Source organism: Teleopsis dalmanni, chromosome X (genome assembly GCF_002237135.1).
Source record: "Teleopsis dalmanni isolate 2A chromosome X, ASM223713v2, whole genome shotgun sequence".
Lineage (NCBI taxonomy): Eukaryota > Metazoa > Arthropoda > Insecta > Diptera > Diopsidae > Teleopsis > Teleopsis dalmanni.
This window is the reverse complement of record NC_051848.1, coordinates 12942015-12963512: the sequence shown is the minus strand read 5'-3', so window position 1 is coordinate 12963512 and position 21498 is coordinate 12942015. Positions and strand designations below refer to the sequence as shown.

The following is a 21498-nucleotide window of genomic DNA, read 5'->3' as shown; positions in this document are numbered from 1 at the left end:
TGTTTTAATATTAGTTCTCTAATTCGAATAAAAAGTAGAATTAAGTAATTTTTATAAAAATAACTGCTGATATTAATATTGAACAGATTCTGGTACAAGTTATATTAATGGTAATGGTTTACTCTTACTAAATAAAAATATGCCATTTTAAGGTATAGAGTAGGTTGTAGAATACATTTTAGAAATGATAACTACATTTTCTCAGATTTCTTAGGCCCATTAAATTAGTTGCAAATAGACAACACTTATCTCAGGTAATAACGTCGTGCTGATAATATTATAATGATAGAACAAGGCTTAATAAAATTATAAAATATAATTACATTTCATATAAATAATATACTATACTGGTATAGTTGAAGTAATGTATGTACTCAGATTTTTTTCAGAAGATAAAAGTGAAAGTGTTAGGTTTAGATGAATCCTATTATTTTCTTGTAAAATCCGATGTTTCAAGCGCATTATTTTAAAGAAGGTTGAATGTATCTCATCTTGTCAAAAAGATAAATTTAAAAATATTAAAATTAAAGATTAAATTTAATTGGTCTTTAACTTTAAGGATCTGAAATATTAGTCATATAATAATATTCGGATTTATTAATTATATGATCATGATCAAAAACATTAAAAATTATACTGTAATCAAATAAGTAAATTAAACAATAAACGGTTGCCTGGTACTTTAATTAATAACTTTAATTTTATACATAAAAAGAAAAAACGATAAATTTATAATATATATATATTATGTATTGAACTTTTTGTTTGGTTTTGTAAATTTACATTATTGTTAAGTGTCCTTCTTACAATTAAGATTTTGATGATTCTGAACGTCAATATATATAGCACTTCAAGAAGTAACATTTGCCTGGAATTTTGCATCTTTGTCTGTTAAAGATCCGATCCTTACTCCTTTAAAATTTGGAAAAACTAACCAAACTTTTCAAAAAATATCAATTTTAAATAACAATAATTTAAGGACCCATTTGAATATAAAAAGCATATTGGGTATTAAATTAAAAAAATTTTATTGACTAAGAACTGGTAAATGATTTAAAGTATTTTGCTAAACCATTTTGGATATATTAATTGGTTCTTAACTGAATGATTTTGCGGAATTAAGTTTTCTTTAATAATCTGTATCTCAGTAAATTGTGGGTACTATGCAATTTTTTGGGAAATGTTTTCTGCATTCATGTCGAAAGTCGAATAAGTCGAAAACATCCTGTTTATGGGCTAAGTTGAACACTTTCTGCATGCGTAAGTGAAATGAAAGAGTTTACTTCTTAAATGATATGCATTAATTTAATATACAATGTGACTTTTTCAATGTATTACCTAATTTGGGAGATGATGTTAAGAATTTTTTAATTGAAAATTTATTCTATTGAATGAAAACATTTGAATACCTCATAACCAGTACTTTTACTTATGAATTTACCATTTTGTTTTTCAAATACGTTAATTAACTTCAAAAATCCTTTTCTTTTATTTATATTTGTTCTGCATTGAGTTTTATATTCAAGAAATCAATAATATTTAGCTACAAATTTGTTTACTTATTCTATTTATTCTATTCCAGATTAAAAAAAAATTCAGACAATTTAACTCGAAGAAAAAACTTATCATAAAATTCTAATCTTTGTTATTGCCTTTGAAACAAAACACAACATACGAGTACATATACTATATATTATACATACGAGTAATGTTGATTAAATAAAAAAGTCTAGTGAGCACAAACAGTCAAACAGACCAAGACCGATGGAACGGCAGACCGACATTAGTCTATATGAACATTAAACTGACTGTTTTCGACGATGAAATGAAATTTACTATGTCAAGCGGTTTGCCCTCATCATTTATGAAATTCGATAAATTTCGATCTAGACAACTTGGAGACAGTCAAATGTGCTTGATTGGTCTAGTTTGTCACTCGAACAGTTGCTGGTTATATTGAATATTGTATATTGAATATTTGGGTTTTGTCAGTAATATTTATTCCGTCAGTAATTATCGGTGAATACAAAATCAATAATTAACTTATCTATTGACTATGAATACATTTCATCGCTTGACGATTTATAAACTCGCCGGTTCCAAATCAATTAGAGGCAATACGTTTGAGCGCATATGCATGGATTAAAGCCACTAGCAATGGCAATGACACTGGCACTGGCACTGGTACTAGCAGACGAAGAACGCCCATTAATTTAATGAATATGTTGAGTGCCAACGTATATGGACATAAAAAGATTCTAATTGCTGCAAAAAACCTTTTAAGCTAGAAAAAATGGAAAATGGAAAATGGTATTAAATGAAGTATTTTATTCTATACATGTAAAATTCTGTGTTGTGATTTCCGAACATGCTCAGTTGACCTCTTCAATTTCCGTACTTAAATGTGCTACCGCTTGCGTCGCAATACGTTCCGTGTGCCGTGTGCCGTGTGCCGTGTGCCGTGTGCCGTGTACGTTTCATCTTAAATTTCAATTTTGCATGCTTAAAATTATTTTTCAGATTATTTTATCTTATCTGCGAACAATTTTAAATTACAGCTTTTCGTAGCACGTTGCCACAAAAAAGTAAACAGTATGCCATATAGCCGCAAACTGAAGCCAACACCTGTGTTCATACACTTCACACACTTTCATACATAGATATACACAATCGTACAATCATACAATAACACAATTTTTATTATATGTAGTTTTTTTAAAATTATGTGCTCAGAATTAATATGCAAAGACCAAAGTTTGTTCTAAATCAGAAGCGGTGACAGAACTTGTTTCGTTTCGAGTCGAACAACAATTTAATTTCATCGTAACTAACCTAAGTTCAAGGAGAGAAAGTATGAACATATAGACATGCAGAGATATGGTGTACGGGGGAGAACGAGGAAGAGTGAACGAGTTATGTTTGTCATAGATCTAATTTATAGTTCATATTTAAGCTTTCTATTTCAACCTTTGGTTACCAATATCAACGCTTAGTTTATGATTATTGAAACTTGTCTTGAAACTTTCTTTATCTTTTGGAGACTTCATATCGATCATTCAAAACAGTGCATTAAAGACATTTCTTAGCTTTTAATAATCTACCATAGTATGGTCGTTATCATTTCTAGCTAGTTAACTTCAAAGATATTAGTACTCATATGTTAATTATATATCTACAGCAATTAGTATTAAAATGTTTCTTCTAAGTCAGTTTGATTCTAATACACATTTTTTTAACCCAACATTTCTACAGCTTATTCACACGGTATAAGTTAATCTCAATCCTGAGACTCAGAATAAAATTCATGTATTACTTCTGTTGCTCAGCTGGTTCAGGACTCCATGAGAACAAAGTTACATTGAAATCTAAACGCATAATAAATATTGGAAGCGCTGCTTAATCACGAAGAAATACAAAGAGTGAACGAATAATAAAAAATGGTTTCTGAAATCTACTTTCGGTAAAAATTGCTTTAAAAATAAATTATAAAACCACAGCAACAACTCAACTTATATCAGCATTCATTAAAGACTTAGGTTAGGTTTAGAGAGCGACTTTTAATATAACTAAAATAAAAGCACTTTTAATTTGCCTGTGAAAGACAGGATAAACGTTTTCCAAGAAATTGAAGTCGGTTCGACTGTAGTACTGGACAATGAGATTAAAAGTGATTAATGGTCTCATGCACAGTCCACTTGTCGGGATACGCCAACGTTAGCGTTCCATTTAGTACACGAATTGCAGTTTTGCTAAATCCTGAAAGGTTTTTTGTGTTATTTATCACTCATCTAGATCAAAAGGTTCTCACAGTTTTCACGATAATTCTACATTTCTACGCAATGATGAATTTTTCTATGCGCTTAAATAGTTCATACATTACGGTTTATATCGATGAGTCGACCGCATATATATATGTGTATTTTGGAAGCTCTTTTGGCCAACTCATCTACTGTATCGTTCACTTCAATATTCTAAAGAAAAACTTACTCTCATGCTTAAATCTTTCACGTAAATCAATCGAAAGTCGAATATATTGATATATATATCCGACACAGAAATATATCATATTGTTTATAAAAGCAATTTGGATTTTGCGTTTAGCTCCTCTAGACACAGAAAAATCTTTATAGTTGTTTTCCCTATCCCTGTTGAATACATGATATAACCTGAGATTTAGATCATATTTTAAAATTACAGATTTGTGATGTTATGCATCAGAATCTGTTCGTTATAGAGATAATACAAACTTGGAGGACTTGTTAAGAACCCATTATTAGCTATGAGTGAGTTCAGGAGTTCATAACTGCATCGAATAACATTAAAAAAGTATTACCGCTATGCCATGTTAAAAGTATTACAATTAACAAAAGCCAATAAACAAAAGAAAAAACAACGATAATATCCAATTATTGGAGCAATTTAGCCAATACACTATGAAGCTAGAGAGAGTCATAGACGCTCTCAGATGAGGTATAGCATGAAAAGCGCTAGGAAACATTAGTGTGGCATATTACATTAAAAATTGTTGCATCTGCATATTTAAAAAGTATATAAAGTATATATAAAGTATAAGTATATAAGTGAATGACGACCTGCGATTTATTGTAGAAATAAATTGCAGGGAGCTGCTATGTGTACTACTCTTTTTTGCTCTTATTCTACCTAATATAGCACGTAAAAACAGTTCTTATTATGTTGAAGCTGTTTTGAGCTAATGCACTTTAGCACTTATACTTTTTTTTAACTCGAGGTATTTTCAAAACCGCTCTTTACACCTTGACTAGATTATTATTTATCACTTCATCAGACTAAGCAATAATTGACCTTAGATCTGCATACCTCCCCGGGGAGCCTGTAATCATTTTGAGATTTGATAACGCGGTGTTGGTAAGTCTCTCAGTTTTTGCAAATAATTTCAGGGCTCTATCTTTTATGTATTTTTTGATGGGATCAATCTTGGTGTCCTTGAGGAAGTCATTCATCTTAAAGTACAATGGAAATTTGAAAAGTCTTCTCAGAGCCTGGCTTTGTGCAATTTCTAGCTGGTAGTCTTTGAAGCTTTGTTAAACGCTACACAACCATATAGAAGTTTATATTAATTTGTGAATAGCAAGCAAACGAATAGATTTCGAATTGAGTGATGGCTTGCCTATGAGTGTTTATGGAATATGGTGAGTATGAAATCAATATAAACAAGCAAATGTTTCTAAGATGAGAGGGGCTCGCTGAACATCTCTGATCGATATACTTATTAGTAGACGTCTAAGATTTTTTACATCTGTATGAACAACTAATGCATCCGATAAGTTTTGTGCAGCATAGTTAACATATTAAATAAGATAGAAGATAAGATACTCGTAATAGATTTCTGAATTTTGTAAATTTTTCAATTTTTGTGTTTAATTACTATATCAAATGTATTTCACGGCTAAAATTATAAGTTAAAAATAAATGAAAACTGAAAAATTATCACCGAAGCCGTGACAAATCATTTGTAAGTTGTTTAATTTTTCTGTTAGGTACTTTCGGAACTATTTAATGTTAGTTGGGTACTATTTAATATTTCATCATCTCATTAAATATTTCTTCAAAGGTTTTTGTTTATTTTTGTTAAAAAAGATACGCTAATAGTGCTTTAGTCAAAATTTTTGTACAGTTTCATCTGCTTTTTCTTGCTATTTATTAAAAATATACAATTTTTTATGGTTTCGCTTTGCATTGTATCAATTGAATTTAGGTAAGAACGCAAGCCACAGAGAAGCTTAAAAGATAAAAATATCGCCTGTGAACGATATTTCTGATTCATTTCAGGCAGGTTGCTGGCTTGACCAGTTCACCCTGACAATGAAACGAACATGTTTCAGCTACGAGAATAGCTCACTTGAATAGTTAAAATTGGAAAACAAGTCCACTTAAGCAGATCTAAATATGAGTCAAATTTTATCAAACTTAAAGTGACTAGATAGCAGATACGATTTTTTTATTTTATTTCTTTCGGAAATACCTTGAAGATAGACGAGTATAAAATAATAACATATTTTTTTAGTTTTATTGATATTTCATTGTGGTTTGATTTCTCACTTGGCGTGAGCTTGTGTTGGATTTAAGTATTATTCCATCTTTGTGAATTGTGTTAACTAAATGCTATGTTAATTGAAATTATATCTAATTTATTAACGTCAAACTTGTTAATAGCAAACGAATACTTGTTAGACCTACAGACTACAGACTAAATCAGAACAGCGCTTTAGCTATGCTGACAAAAATGATAATGGTATTGCTAAAGACTTTAATTTTCAGATACATTGTCGGAATTGTGTTGTTATTTATTTAAAGAAAATTTTATCAAAAATGCGGTAGACATGACTGAATCCACTTAATCAGTCAAAACATGTTTCACAAGGTTAACACTTACTCAACATTGGTGGTCATTGTATGATGAACTTATATGGAAAGGTCTGCAGTTAAAGTCTCAGTGATAGTCACAACGACTTTGGCAACAACAAGGTTTGCAAGATTTTTGAACTTAAGTTACTTTATAAGTTAATCACTCACTTATTAACATATCAGAGAAATTTTGCGAGGTTTATTAATATATTATGTTATATATACCATAAGATAAAAGAACTTATACTCTTCCTAAAAACCTGTCTATTATTCATATTCCTATTAGAGCAGGAGATGAGCAGAGTGTGTGCTCCATGATTTATTTTCCTATTCGTTCACTTCAACAGCTTGGTATATCAGCAAACTTTTATAATTTATTTAAAAATTATTGTAAAACTTTTGTTGATTTACATGAAAGACGTCCAAAAACGACATCATGATGAAAATACAAATTATGTGTTAGTGGAAGATCTTGGAAGGACCAAAAAAGGTTTGTGCCAGGTTTTGGGTTTCAAACCTTCAGAAAGGATTCATTAATATCTGGAAGCGTTTAAAAAAGGTTAAAAGGAATTTAGCGCTTCATTATATGTGCTTTTAAGAAGTAGTGGGAATCCAAATTTTAGATGCGGAAGTATGTCAGTTTTTTGAAATGCAAAAATTTTTTGTTGATATAAAATCTCTAAATCGTTTAAAGATGAGATTGGTAAAAATATGTTAAAAAGGATGTGCTTTACAAAAGATAAATATCATTTTGCATTTGTTCATATTAAATAATATATTTTTTTGGAATACCGACAACTTGTTAGTGGAACTAATATTTAATATCAGTAAAACATTTAATAATTTACGTTAAACTGAACAAAATCTTATGTTTGAAGACTACCGATTACCCACACAACGATACAATATCTTCAATTGATTTCAATTTATTGTGTTCAATGAGACCGCAATAATTTATTTAGTTTATAATCTTAGGCTTTATCTGAATCAAAACATCAAACTTGTTAAACTTAAACAAGTTTAATTAGATTTATCGAAGTAAAATGGTTCTGGAACGCGTTTAATACAATACCACTAATTTTGAACAATATTCGGTAGTCAGTGTACATTACTTATTAATATAATGTGATTGCAATGTAATTTTTGTATCATTTTCATAACTTTATAGTTAAATAAAACTTTCTACGCAATTAAAATATACACGTAATGGCTCATTTGAAACTTGCTTAGCCAGTGTGAACGCTACTTTTCTTTAAAACACATTAAACGAGTTTATGTTTATTGTTCAGTAAATGTAGACACGGTCCTAATTTCTGTCTATAAGGTATATAAGTTGTGTTTTTTTCATAACTTATATACCGATGGCAGATCGGTATATATGTAAATACCTTTCTTTTATAGTAATAATATACTTTTAATTTTTTTTTCGGTTTAAAAGTTAAAAATCAATAAACAAATTATAGTTGATACAGCTTTTTTTTTGTAAAATATCAAAATAAAATATATGAAGCCAACGAAAAGGTTTTGGTCGAAAAACTTAAGATATTAACTCTTATTATCTTGCAATTGAAGGTAGTGAGGTATATATCTAGGTGAAACCGTATCGGATGCGAAATACTTTGTTCACAAAAATGAATAAAATTATTTTTAAATGTCTATAAACCGTAACAAAACAAGAAATAGAAATATAAAAACCTTCATATCGAGTTTCAATGATGAATTCAACAAGTTCGTCTCCCGACTGTTTCGCACAACAAAATAAATAACAAAGTCATATAATCATCAGTTCGACTGCAGTTGCTTCTGTTCCAGATATTCATCGGTTGGTTACAAACCGCACTTTTGCATAAAGAAATCCGAAGATAAAAGTAAATATAAATTGTATATCAAATGAATTTGATTTGTTTGGCAAACGTTCGAAGTGCTTTTATCGGTTCCGTTTTTTATGCGAATCAGATTCATTTCTCATCACCTTTTCTTTTTTGTTTGGAATCAGTTTTCCACACAAGCTGTTGAGCTAAACAGTGGCTGAAAGTGTTTATATCTATCTATGAAGTTACTTCCAGAATGCACATCGAAAAATTTATTTAAATAGTTTCAAAACCAAACAACCTAAACAAAAAATTTTAAATGAATTTGTTTAGATTAACAACGTGGCTTGCGTATAAACAAATTCTTTTTAGCATTAATTGACGTGAATTGCCTTAAGAATGTGTAACTCAAACAATCTCATCGGTTGAGCGTTTTCCTTTTCTAGTTTCGCTACAAGCAACCATCAGGCATTTCTACGTCACCACATATTTGACGGATCCAAAATAGCTTAAACTATTTTAATAAATAGATATTGTACAGTAAACTTTTATAACTTTTTATATTGAAAACCTTGCAGGTTAGGATCGATTTAAGTAGAGAGCAGTAATGCTTTATGCTTGAGATTTTATATGCACTACAGATACAGATAAACAAGTAGGTTAGATTAGATTAGGCTAACTGTGAAACCATGCGTTAGTTTAACCTTTTTTCAAGGAATTTCTGTGTGACTTCAGCTAATTAATTTTCTGACATTTTTCTGTAAGACCTTCAATCAAAAGCAGTTCAAGATAGTTTTTCGGAGTCTTTGAATTAAAATTTTCCAAAAATTGTAGTTATATTTCTTGCTAGAGCTGGAATTAAATGAATAACTCTATTCAAAAATAAACATTGGCATTCAAAGGATTTAACACATAATTTAATACATTGCACATTGCAGACTCAGACCCTCAGACCAAAAAGAATCCCTAATCAACTACGCGTAGTAGTGAAAAATTAATAAGGTGAACTCTTTTAATGAAAATTTTAAATATTTCATATGACAGAGAATTTGACTTACTATTTGTGCTTAAGTTCACTGAATTTAGCAGAAAACATGCGATGAATGAAATTAAATCAATATTAATAAGGAGAAATAAATATAAATATATTTACTGCTATGCATATAAGAGTAGGAGTTCTCTAGCTTAGAGATTAGATTAACTTCTTATCAACAACAATAGGAAATAAGAAGCCGATTTTGAGTATGAGATATGCTGATCGAAAGAGATTAAATCAAAAACTGAGTAGAGTAGTTAGTAGTATCGGTGTTCATATAAAAATGGAAGTCCTTACAAGTTAACAGAATAAGCTTCAGATAGATATCAGTTATATATAGATTAACTATGCTCTTACGGAAGATGTACATCATGAACACTTTTGACTAAATTCCAATAGTATCATTGCGTAAACTACGACGCAATACAATATGTTTCTTATATACTTCTATTGTATAGAAGTATATAGACTATACTTCTATAGTCTATCTATCGACTATGTATTTAATTGTGTAAACACTGTTTAATCACATTTTCAATAAAAATATTTCACAGTAAAAATCATAAAAACTAAAAATACTTTTTTTCAATAGAAAACCTAAAGAAATTTACAAGTAAATGTTTTTCACAGTATCGATTTTATCGTTAATTAAATGCAATGATATGTAATTATCATTAGATCGGATATACTGTACTTTATATTTCATATTAATCAACGTATGTACTTTGAACACTTTCATCTATCTTGTGAATAATTTATTCCCAAGATGAATCAAACCTTTGCTGTCTAGTTTTAGGTATTCATAGAGAATTTTTTCAGATGCTACAATATCCGTGGCATAGAAGCGGCAGATATTGATCTCTGAGTGGATCAAATCTTTTGTTGATTTTTAAAAAAAAATATTCGCTGAATGAACGATATTAAGGTCTATTTATCTATATTATATGTTACGGTTTTATAAATTCAAAAGTTTTCAAAATGTTACGCAATAAAGCGTTTTAGGAACGGAAGACTCAATCGATTGGGGTACATAATAAGAATGAAGACACATGAAATGAAGCTGTCGGAGTCACACAAATCTAAAATCGTACGAACACAGAGATAAAACTATTAAGAAAGAAATGGATTGATAGACTTAAAAACGATTACAGAACATGGCGTACATACAATAAGAGAATAATAACAAGAAGTAGAGATGACTGGAAGAAGGCTGCTAAGCCTTGGTTAATGATGATGATGAGATACTACATTTTAAAAAGAAGTAAGCTCTATTGAAAAATTAGGCTTTACGACGTTTTTTTTTGTTTGGTTATCTAAATTAGTTTTAGTTCGTTTTGTATATTATTTTTGATTTTAATAGTAATTATTTTATTTTTAGCTATTTTTTGTTTTTTATGTGGTCTTTTCACTCTTCCCCTAGTGTCTTCTTGCCCCATATTTTAGTATATATATGTTGTAAATGTGGTTTATATTTAATTCGATTTTACTGAAAAATATATATGTGGTAACTTCACTAACTCCACTGTTACACATAGAGGAACAAAACACAATTTTGTTCGACAAGGGCAATGATAAGATTTTATTCTGATTATTTTGATTAAAAGTTGTTTTTAACAGCAATCAAAAGAGCATTTTGTATGTGATTAACCTAAACATTTGTACATAATTTATACATGGCCAAGCAGAAACACTTTGAAGTGTGGAATGCACTAAATTTCCCAAAAGACACCCCCCTCACAAAGTGGGTTGTTCAAAAGTGCTTAATTCTCTTTCCTACAATTTATTCGGCCCACTGATTAATCCTTGAATTTAGGCTTGTTCCGTTGTAGCAAGGAGTTGAGTTGCATGTGGTGTGACAGTTCATAATAATAAAAATAAGTGCCTCAAGTGGAGGTAAGTGACAGAAAGAAAAAGCAACATGACAAAAGGACGACTCAAAAGACCACTTGCGGACAAGAGAAGGTACTTCCATATTCTGTACTAACATACTAACCCAAAATGTTTGCGAATTCAAAGTATTTAAGCAAATGGAATGCAGAGTTTGCATGCAGCCTTAAAGTAAATTAAAATTTAAAACCTTTTTAATCTTTTTTAATGCTTTAAGTGCTTCAGTGAATTCACAATTCCACGGTTTCTAAGTTATTGTGGCAAAACTCAGATATTTCGCAAGTTTTCTATATATTTTTTGGGAAGACTTACAAACTACAAATTCTATAGAAAATAAGAATCAAAGCTACTGCAAAAGGTTTGCTTGAAATATCAAGAAAATATTTCTTATTAGTTTTTAAATAAGTATAGTTTTTTTTTTTATTTTTCATTCATATAAGTTGAGTTGTTATCGGAAGCACTTGATAACCTCAGAGCAAGCAGCGGCCAAATCGCTCTTCTTTCCATTGGTATAGTAAATAGTTAACTATTGTGAGATACACAAATAACTGCACAAGTGCCTACTTCTAGTACTGATAACAAATTAGCTTGAGTACATTTTTATAGCGATGACAAGGCTCTTAGACTAGCATTAAATTCTCAATGTAGAATGATTGTTTATAACGTTAAATTGTCGCTATTATCAGCTTATATGGATTTATTGTAGTCTCCTAAATGAAAGCATAATAGCCTCGAGTAAAGTACACAGAATATATTAACATAGAGATTATGTATGACTTAGGGAAATTATTAATCCTTATCAGATAGCACGCTGCTACTACTTGCCTACACGTTCGAATTTCAGGAAGTATATAAGATAATTTAAGCCGGCAAGTGGAAATCCTATTACTAGAATTTTTATAAAAAGCAAATATGTATTTGAAATGTTGACTGATTATTTTTTAAGTCTTGCTGGATTTGAAGAATTCACACACCTCGTATATTATTCGAATGGATAATACCATCTCACAGCCTGTAATATAAGATCGATCTACTGTGCTATTGATTAATATACTATATAGACAATCTAAGTCGTATAAGAGCGCTGTCCCTTTCTATCATTTATTTATATTGAAACATTTTTTTCAAGAACGACCGGGTCCAAGTGCCGTTCATCACACCCAAAAGGACTACACAAGCAGATCCATGCGGATCTACCATTTATTTGGTAAATGGTATTTATTTATATTATTATTATATATAAATTGAAGGCCTTTTCACAGACGATTTTTTTCCCATGGAGTTTTCTCTGACTCTGTATATTAATTAAGATTGAAAAATTAAACCCATTTTTAAATCACTTTTTTTTTTAATTTTATTCATCAATGAATTATCTACTGAAATTAGTACAGTTTTAAAAGAAACATCCTGTATTTTTTGTTATACTCTAAGATTGATAGGGTTCTAAGATTGATTCTTAATAAAATATTCATTTACGCTAAACGGTCTACTGTGAAACTAAAAGTATTTTTAAAGTATACAGTAAGTATACATAATACAGCATAAATTTAAATTGTATTATAAATAAATATAGATAAAATAGATTAAAACAAATAAACTCACCAAAATAATATTCTTAAAGAATTCGCGATTAGAAGAGCGAAGCATACGTGCAGGGAGAAGCCATCTGCATCCTGTGTCTTTTTGATTTCACGGTACTGCGGCACATATGGTATCACACCACCAATGACCATAGCCGAAGCTGCAGCCCAGCCCACAACATGGCCTACCGTAAGGCCCATCTCATCGCTGATAATCCAATCCATAATTTCAGTTTCGTGTTCTCAATGTAATTTTCTATTTATCTATTCTATTTATTGTAGATTTGCAATACGCGTTGTGGGCGGATATGTTTTGTTGATTGATATAAGTATAATTTTTATTGCGGATTCGCTTGTTGTGCTGGGATGCTTAGAATGCTTAGAGTGCTTTCACAAGTAACTTCTGGAAGTGATCGCTGCGATTAGGGTTGCTGTATAATGTTGAATTTTCTCGGATGCGGGACTGTTCAGTGTGCATCATTGATTACTTGGAGTTTGGGAATGAAAACGAAATAAGATATATATTTATAATTAAAGAATAAGCACTACGCTCTATATTTGCTGGTAAATGATAAATAATTTCGTTGAGATTATGTTTTCCCTAATTGACCAATTTTGAGTGAAAAAGTGAATTGATTTTTCAATTTAAAAAAAAAAACTATAACTGCCAAGCGACCAAGAAGCGCGCCAATTCGCATAAAAAATAATGTTTTTTTGCTAAATCAATTTTATTTATTTGAACTTTTTTATAATTAATAACATTAAAACATATTTAAAACGTATAATACACAAATCGTCATATTAAACCCTCGCAAGGATCGCAGCCCACACACGAGCGATGCACTTGACTTGCAATGAAAATTTCAAAAGTTTTTTTTATTGAACTGCACTCCTTGTCTTGAGGCAATTACTTGGATTAGCTATCGGTTTGAGGTTTTCACTTTTGTTTGCAATTATTGGGAATTACTGCACATAACTGATTGTCATAACTGATCCGAAAATCCGAAAATTATTGCTTCAATAGAAATTTTCATTGAATTTTCCACTAAATGCACTCACGCAACGCACGTCTTCCCAAAGTAGCGTCTCTCGCAGCAGCAGCAGCAGCAGTAGCAGTAGCAGCACGAACCAAAAATTCAATTCATTTCACTATTTTCTTTGATTTTCTCTCGTTTTTTCACATCTTCAATTTGAATAATAATTTTTAATATCATATATCTTTCTTCCCTCCTTGCCTCTGTTAACGGCGCAGTTCTTCGCATATGAAGTTTTGGTAACGTTTTGGGAAAGTATTTGGACACTTACATTTTTTGCTAATTTTCCTTTGATATTGATTAAAAACAATTGAACTGAACTTTTATTTTTTACACAATATTTATTTCTATAGCCTGCGTTGGAAGAGCTACAGAATTAAATTTCTTAACACTGGCGTTTCTTCTTAGTTTTCATATTTGTATACATTGTTTGTTTGCATCTTTAATGGAATCAGTTACGTACGTTACTAGTGACTTGTACCGTTCGACTTTTAGCTATCAATAGAAAATTGACATTTAAAGAAGATATCTCGAATCGAGTTTTACCGATTTTCTACAATCGCAGCGACCACGACTCATTCACGAACAAGAATAAAGAAAAAATGAGAATTTGTTTGTACAAATGCACAAAGAGCAAAAGCAGCAGAAGGCTATTTTGTGTGAGCATTACAATCGCATAACAGCTGATTAACTTGCACCGCTGTACGTAAAAAGTAGCCGCTGTTCTTAATTTATACAGAAAAAAATGCTGCCATGTTATTCTGTATACACACCATAGTACACAAATAATAGGTTTGTTCCACGAGCTACTCGTAGTAATTTTGAGAAACACTGTATATACACAAGTGCGTTCCACCACTAAATTTTCAAGTAAATGAGAGCATCTGAGAGAGCGTCTGTGTTAATCTCTCAGATGCTGTGTTAAGAACGTACCATAATTTGACACTTTTTTTGTGTTACACTTTTAGTTTGTACTTTACTTGTGTTTTACTTGAATTTTACTACGAGTAGCTCGTGGTACAGACCTAGTATGTTCAGCTCCTAACTTGTTTCATAAATTATTGTATATCATGGCAAGACATGTGACAAACGTAATGGAATTGATCATGCAGTGAAAACAGAGTACAAGAGTTATTTTAATTATAAAATAGGACTGTCTTTAATATCTGCATTTATCGTATTTAGTGGATCAAATTGGTTTGACATAATTCAAATTATGTTCAATTATATGTTAGACTAATTGCATTTTTATTAAAATATCATATAATTAATTTTTTGTGTCTTATTTTTGCATTTCAAATCTAGTTAGTGAAATAGACAAGTTATTGTTTTTGTACCATCAACAATTTCAATCAATTAAAAATTAAAATTTTGTTGTGACTTATTGACAGAGGATTTATTTAAAGCATATATGTGTTTGTAACAGGTTTTTGTTTGAACGTAGCGCATACTATAAAATCTAACTATATAGTTAGATTTTAACTATCAATTACTAATCGCGGATTACAAAACATTTCGAAGATAAAAATAGGGAACCTTCATTTGTGAGTGCAATAATGAATTGTGAAATTAAAACGTTCGCAAAAGTTAAGTAGGGTATATTGACTTGACTCTGATAAAATTGTTATGTTTAAAAGTGAATACGTATTATGTTCGATAAAAAATGTCAGTTCGTCTAATATTATATTTATATTATATACTATATTTTAACGTTCTACTTTCTTCTGGTCCAAATCAAAGCCAGACAACCATAAATAATATGATTAGACATCTCATTTCCTCCAAGCAAACTTAACATTCATTCTCAGATATTCTACTAACACAATTTGAGGTCTGTTCTGCTTAGCAGGGAAATCCATAGTTTCAAGCTAAAAGTGATTTCTTGAATTTGAAACCAATTTTATAACTAATTTATTTGTTGATCAAATTTAGTCAATAATAACGGAGCATTTGTTTTTATGTTATATAAAAGATTACTACGGTAACAAAACATGTTGGGCATAAAAATAATAATGAAATAATTAATATATTAAAAAAATAGAAAAAGAATAAACATGTTCAGTTTCTTCTGTGATATATCCATACATAGAGCAAAAAATTTATCGATATAGATTTTTAATAATTCTTAGGCATAACATAAATGCATTGGTATTTAGTTCATTTCATTTTCAAGTTGTTTATTGTTAGTATATGCGAATCACAATTGTAACATGTTCACTTAGTGCCAATAACATTTATGTTCATCAATAATAGGATGGACAGACAACTGGCATCTGGTTGAAGAAGAATAGAACTATAGTGTTTTATGTGAATGTTGTTCATTATCACCATTTTATTTTATATATAGATCCCATTATTATAGAAATATTTTTTTGGAAAAAACTTTATAATTTTTTATTGGATTTTATTTAAAGATGAAGATTGTTTCATTTTATATTTTTCTGAAACTAAATCACAAAACAATGCCCTAAAAAAAATAATTGAAGGTTTGTGTATTCGATGGTGGTCTGTATTGGATTTGTGCGAAGCTAAGCGTAGACATTATGCGATGATAATGAAAGCTATATAAAAGGTTTTTGTTCCGGAATGTTATTATTATAAAATTAAATTATTCAATTTTTAGTAGTTGGAACCTAACCACATTAACGAATTGTATAACTGTACGAAATTCATGAAAACATTGTATATAAAACGAATAAAGTATACGAAAGAGCTTATTTTGTTGTGGTTACGATCTAGCATAAATATGTGTTATTTTTAAAAAATTTGGAAATGAAAATTAAAAATTGTATGTGAATTGTTGTAAATAAATTCATTTTATATGTAGTCGAAACTTCAAGAACATTATATAAAAAATTTGAAAAGTTTTATTTATAGAAACGAAATAGTTATGAATTTAAAAAAAAAATATACAACATATAACAAAAAATTATTGACATGTTATTGTTAAAATATAATAATTTTTTTCTTCAACAATCGAAGTGAAAAATTTTGTCTACACTATATTTGGCCTTATTCAAAAATTAGAGAAATTATCGTTTGAAAAGTTTGTGAGGCGAGAGCATATAAATAAAATTTCATAAAACGGTACGGAACAAACACAAGTGCTTTTTTTGGGATCTGGCAGCGTGGTTAATTGCTTCAAGCGTTTTTCAACACATTGACTGAAATCAGCTGTTTGGTGAGTAGTAATTAACTTTTAGTGCTAAATCCAAAAAGTAAAGAGTGTGTACGCGCTTATGAATTTAAATATTTTAAAATAATAGCGAAATGTCGCAGTTGAAGGTTTTGAGTCGTTTCTTTCTTTCGAAGAGCCGCTTTGCAACACAATTCTGGCTGCAGCAGCAACAAAAAATTCAGTTTAGCTATGGGCGCCAAATGTTGCAACAGCGGCGTAAACAGGAGTCGTCAGAAATAACAAATGTGCAAAAATCAAACGCCGGTGCTGGTTCTTCGGTTTCCAATGATGTGCGACCACTTGGTGAAAAGATTAAGGAAAATACCAAAACGATGAGTTACACTGCAATAATAGTCGCAGGCATCGGTGTTACCGCTATTATGTTTTACGCTATATGTCGAGAGCTGTTTTCCAGCGATAGTGCTAATAACATATATTCGGATGCACTAAATAAGGCGATAGAGGTAAGTGGTGATCACATTTTGTTAAAGTTGTAAAAGGTAAAAGTATATTGTAGGATCCACGAGTGCAAGATGCGCTTGGTGCTCCAATTAAAGGTTTCGGTGAAAAGTCGCGGAGGGGCCGGCGTCAACATGTTGCTCACACCACGTACGAACGCAACGGTAAGCCACATATGCGAATGAAATTCTACATACAAGGCATTAGAAATAAAGCAACGGTACATTTGGAGTCGCGGCTGGTAAGTGTTTCCGTAATATTACTCAATGTTGAATGTATGGTTAATGTTTCATTTTAGGGTACTTTTGGGAAAATAGAATATCGTTACATTTTCGTGCAATTGGATTACTATCCACATACTACAATTATTTTAGAAGATAATCGTGCCTTCGATTCACAAGCAGCTCAAACCCAACCCGCTTTAAATTATTCTGAAATGGAACTCGCTTCCTATGATAAAAAATAAAAAGCGAAGCTTTTTGTGATTGAACTATTTAGAAGTGAAAAATATAAAGTTGAGGAGAGCTTAATATATTTTAGTTGTTGATACTTTGAATTAATTCGTTTTACTAAATTTTGTTTTGTTATAACTCTCAACAAAGTTGAGTGCTTAAATTTTATGTATGAAATTTTAATACATCACCGTTTTTCTGTTAAAATTTATGATATTAAAATTCTTTTATACATAAAAAGTGACTGAATTGCAATCTAATCTGCCAAAAGGCATCATTTAAGTTAATGTCTAATAAAAAAAAATAATTTAAATCAACATACCAACATATAATTTTTTTTTATATTGCGAATTGAAAGCTTAAATACTATTAAACTAAGATCCAAATGCTTAAATAATGCGGTAGTAAATTGTAGATTCATATTATAATTTATAATGATTCATTAAGAAATGGGCAGTTATTGAAGGTAATATAAATTTATCATATTATTTGAAATACTTAGATAATTTTGTTTTTATTTTTAGATTCTACATCAAAAATATGTGTAATTGGCATCAGTTGCTAAGTTTCAGGAAGCAATATGCTTGTTACAGTAGTTACCATACATTCGCAGAAGTGTAGATGTACCACAAAAAGCGAAAAAGTGAATATATCTGAAAATTATTAATAACTGCCGAAGTTAGAGCAACGTTATTCTTCAAAATTGAAAAACTTTATCTATATTTTTGAGCTAAATTTTTTTTATTGAAACTGCTTGTAAATAAACTGCTAGAATTATTTCCAAGACCACTGATGATGGGTATTTGGCAATACTTGAATCAGCTGTATGGTTAGCCAAATATTCAATTAATTAAAATAATATAAAATGAATTTTGTTGTTGTAGTTCACTACTGTTCCAAAAATCTCTTTATTAAAACTGTTAGTATATAAAAACGGCATCAATCATTAACATAAACTGAATCTCTTTCATGTTCTGATTCAAGTTTTCCGATAAACTACTTTTACGAAGTAGTCACTATAATTTAAACAATTATTTTTTTAGTTCTGCAGTGTTATCTTGGGAACTGGTGCTGTTTAAAATTTTGACAACGTGGCGATATCAAATGGTTATAGGACTTAGATGCTGTCATACTTTGAATCGTATAAACAGAAATTGTTAAAATTTTATGGTAAAGATTCTCATGAATAATATTTTCTTATTGGACTACAAAATCTTGCCTGTATGGAAAAACACTTGATAGTTTTTGGTTTGCATATAAACTCAGTAGCCGAACATTACTGGTTATAATTAAATAAAATATAAAATACATATTTTTGGAAATTTACATTCAATATTAAAAAGAGTTTTATTTTATAACAACTTATTTGAGGTACGTGATACTTCTTTACATCAATATCTTGATTATTTATTTTTATTTATTTTTTTATAGGTATATATTCATATATGTAATAAGAAGAACACATTTCGAAATATAAATGATATACCGGGATTGGTGATTGAATATATCATAATTAATAATTGAATATGATAAGTTGAAATGAACTGATACTTAAGTTATGGAACTTACTATGATTTTCAAAGGAATGCAAATGTTTAGTTTACCTTAGCTACTAAACGCTAATATTGTGTGTTAATCCAGTAAAAATGGAATAAATTTCTCGAAAGTGTCTTACATTCAATGATGTTAGAGTTGACAACACAATTTTGTTTTCATAAAAAAATCATAAAAGCTATAGTGACTTGTTACTGCAAACTTAACAATCCGGCTGCCTTAGATGAATCCTATAGGACAATATCCTTGTTGTCTTCAGTAGCCGAAGTTCTGGAGAATTAATTGTTAAAAAAGATATCACCATAAATTCACCTAACTCCGCATTAAAACGGATTTCGTAAACGTCGTAGTACTACCTCCGCTCTTTGCGAGATCACGTCTTATATCTGAGGGATCTTGGAGATGGAGAATATGAGCACAAATGATATTGCCGCTTTAAAATACACAAATCGAAAGTGTCGGCAATTTGGACAAGTCATTACATTATTTATAATAATAATTTAATCCACAAAATAGTTGTGTAAATTATATAAACTGTGAAAATTTTGCTAAGACGACAGTATCGTAAATATTATAATAAATTATTTTAATAACACAAGGAAATTTGTATATTGTTATATTATTATAAACATTATTGGTGTTGTTATTAATTTGTTTACAGTTTTAATTGAACATATTATAAAAATATATTTGTGAAATTGTTCTTATTGTAAAAATATTACAATAATTAATAATTGTAAACAAAAAAAAAATTTTTGGATACCCCTGAAGATGTTGGAATAAAACCATTGAAACTTCGGATTAAAAAATAAAATAAAACATTTTATTTGCATCCCATTTATAAGACCGGAGTAGTCTAATCAAAAATTAAAATTAAAACAGCTCTGATTTTTCTACTTATAGTGATTATTATGAAATGTCTTCTGATAGACAATAGACATTTGTCTACTGAGTCGATTGGTAAGCAAATTTGGTATTATGAATCTTGAGAGCCCCATAGAGAAATATAGTAATTGTGTTCACTAAGAAACATTGAAATTGATTTAAAATTCTTTATAAAAAAATATATAAAATATAAAAAAAATGTCAACAGTAGATATTTGGTATTCGTCTTCATCGGAAGACGATAAAAATACAAATCTTCGTTTACACAGACGCAAAATTTTGGTCCTACAACAAACTTTATTAATTGTACTTTTTATTAATTTTATATAAATGCTCACATTATTCGTTGAAAAATATATCTAAAGTATCATAGTGAAGTTATCTACAAGAAGGCTTTATTGTTAAAAATATTTGAATAAACACACAAGCAAATAAAAGAACAAAACCAAAGTGCAACAACCGTTCTTCTCAATATATAAGACATTGCACTTGAAAGCAGATATATTAAATGATATATTATATTATGTAGAATGTACATAACTACTATTAAGTAAACAAAAAATACGTTAAATTTATATGTTAAATTGACTGTATAAAGCGTTTCAACAGCATTTATTGCATACGATCGACAAACTTCCACTGCGCAAATGCAGTAGAGAAATTTATTTACTGCTGATAGAAGAACTTCTATCGGTTTGCAGTTTATAACACCAAAATTCGATTTTGTCTATCAGCAATAGAAATTTGCATACTGTCTATCAGCGATAGACAATCTATAATAGGCACATATATGTTAGTTGTGGAATATAGTGATCCTATTTTGCTTATTTCTACAAATGTTTGAAATCTCTAACTATATACACAACTTCATTGACCTGAAGGCGTAAGATTAATGGATTTTTGATATTTGTTTTATTACGTCACAAGCATTGTGTTCAGCTTCTCAAAATAATTTGAAGAACTGAAAAATAATATGAATTTGATAATAACTGATACAATTATATTACGAGTACATTCAAGAAAGAATGTTAATATATATTCTTTCAAAAGCATTGGGACTCCACAGTTATTTTTTAAATTTCATTCAGTGGCAAACTGTATTTTATATAGCATTCAGTTTAGGATCAAAAGAAATCGCTTCTCCTCATTAACGTCTTCATTCGCATTTTTTCTATATTTTTTATTATATTTTCTATATTATATTTCAAACCATGAAATTCAAAATTTATATAAGT

General features: G+C 29.6%; 2 protein-coding genes across 3 annotated transcripts in view; one reads left to right on the top strand and one right to left on the bottom strand.

Annotated features, from left to right (window-relative positions):
• Positions 1-14329, bottom strand: part of LOC119687442 — a 37816-nt gene extending 23487 nt beyond the window's left edge. Inside the window, 1 exon segment of the mRNA XM_038101759.1 lies at positions 12724-14329. Within this exon segment, the coding sequence (XP_037957687.1) occupies positions 12724-12926 (203 nt within the window). The 5' untranslated portion in view covers positions 12927-14329.
• Positions 14330-16703: 2374 nt separating this feature from the next.
• LOC119662187 (mitochondrial import inner membrane translocase subunit Tim21) lies at positions 16704-18023 on the top strand. 2 transcript variants are annotated; one of them, XM_038071761.1, is made up of 4 exons: positions 16704-16916; positions 17002-17377; positions 17431-17613; positions 17671-18023. In XM_038071761.1, exons 2-4 carry the CDS (start codon positions 17006-17008, stop codon positions 17836-17838), a joined length of 723 nt encoding a protein of 240 aa, XP_037927689.1. In that variant the 5' UTR covers positions 16704-16916; positions 17002-17005; the 3' UTR covers positions 17839-18023. The 2 variants fall into 2 exon arrangements, with proteins under 2 accessions (XP_037927689.1, XP_037927688.1); XM_038071760.1 differs by lacking the exon at positions 16704-16916 and having other exon boundaries at positions 16923-17377; positions 17671-18022.
• Positions 18024-21498: the final 3475 nt, after the last annotated feature.

Coding starts and splice junctions, on each gene's coding strand:
- LOC119662187 (XM_038071761.1), top strand. CDS start 17,006: ATGTCGCAGTTGAAGGTTTTGAGTCGTTTCTTTCTTTCGAAGAGCCGC. Junction 17,378..17,430: donor CACTAAATAAGGCGATAGAG/GTAAGTGGTGAT, acceptor AGTATATTGTAG/GATCCACGAGTGCAAGATGC. Junction 17,614..17,670: donor TACATTTGGAGTCGCGGCTG/GTAAGTGTTTCC, acceptor GTTTCATTTTAG/GGTACTTTTGGGAAAATAGA.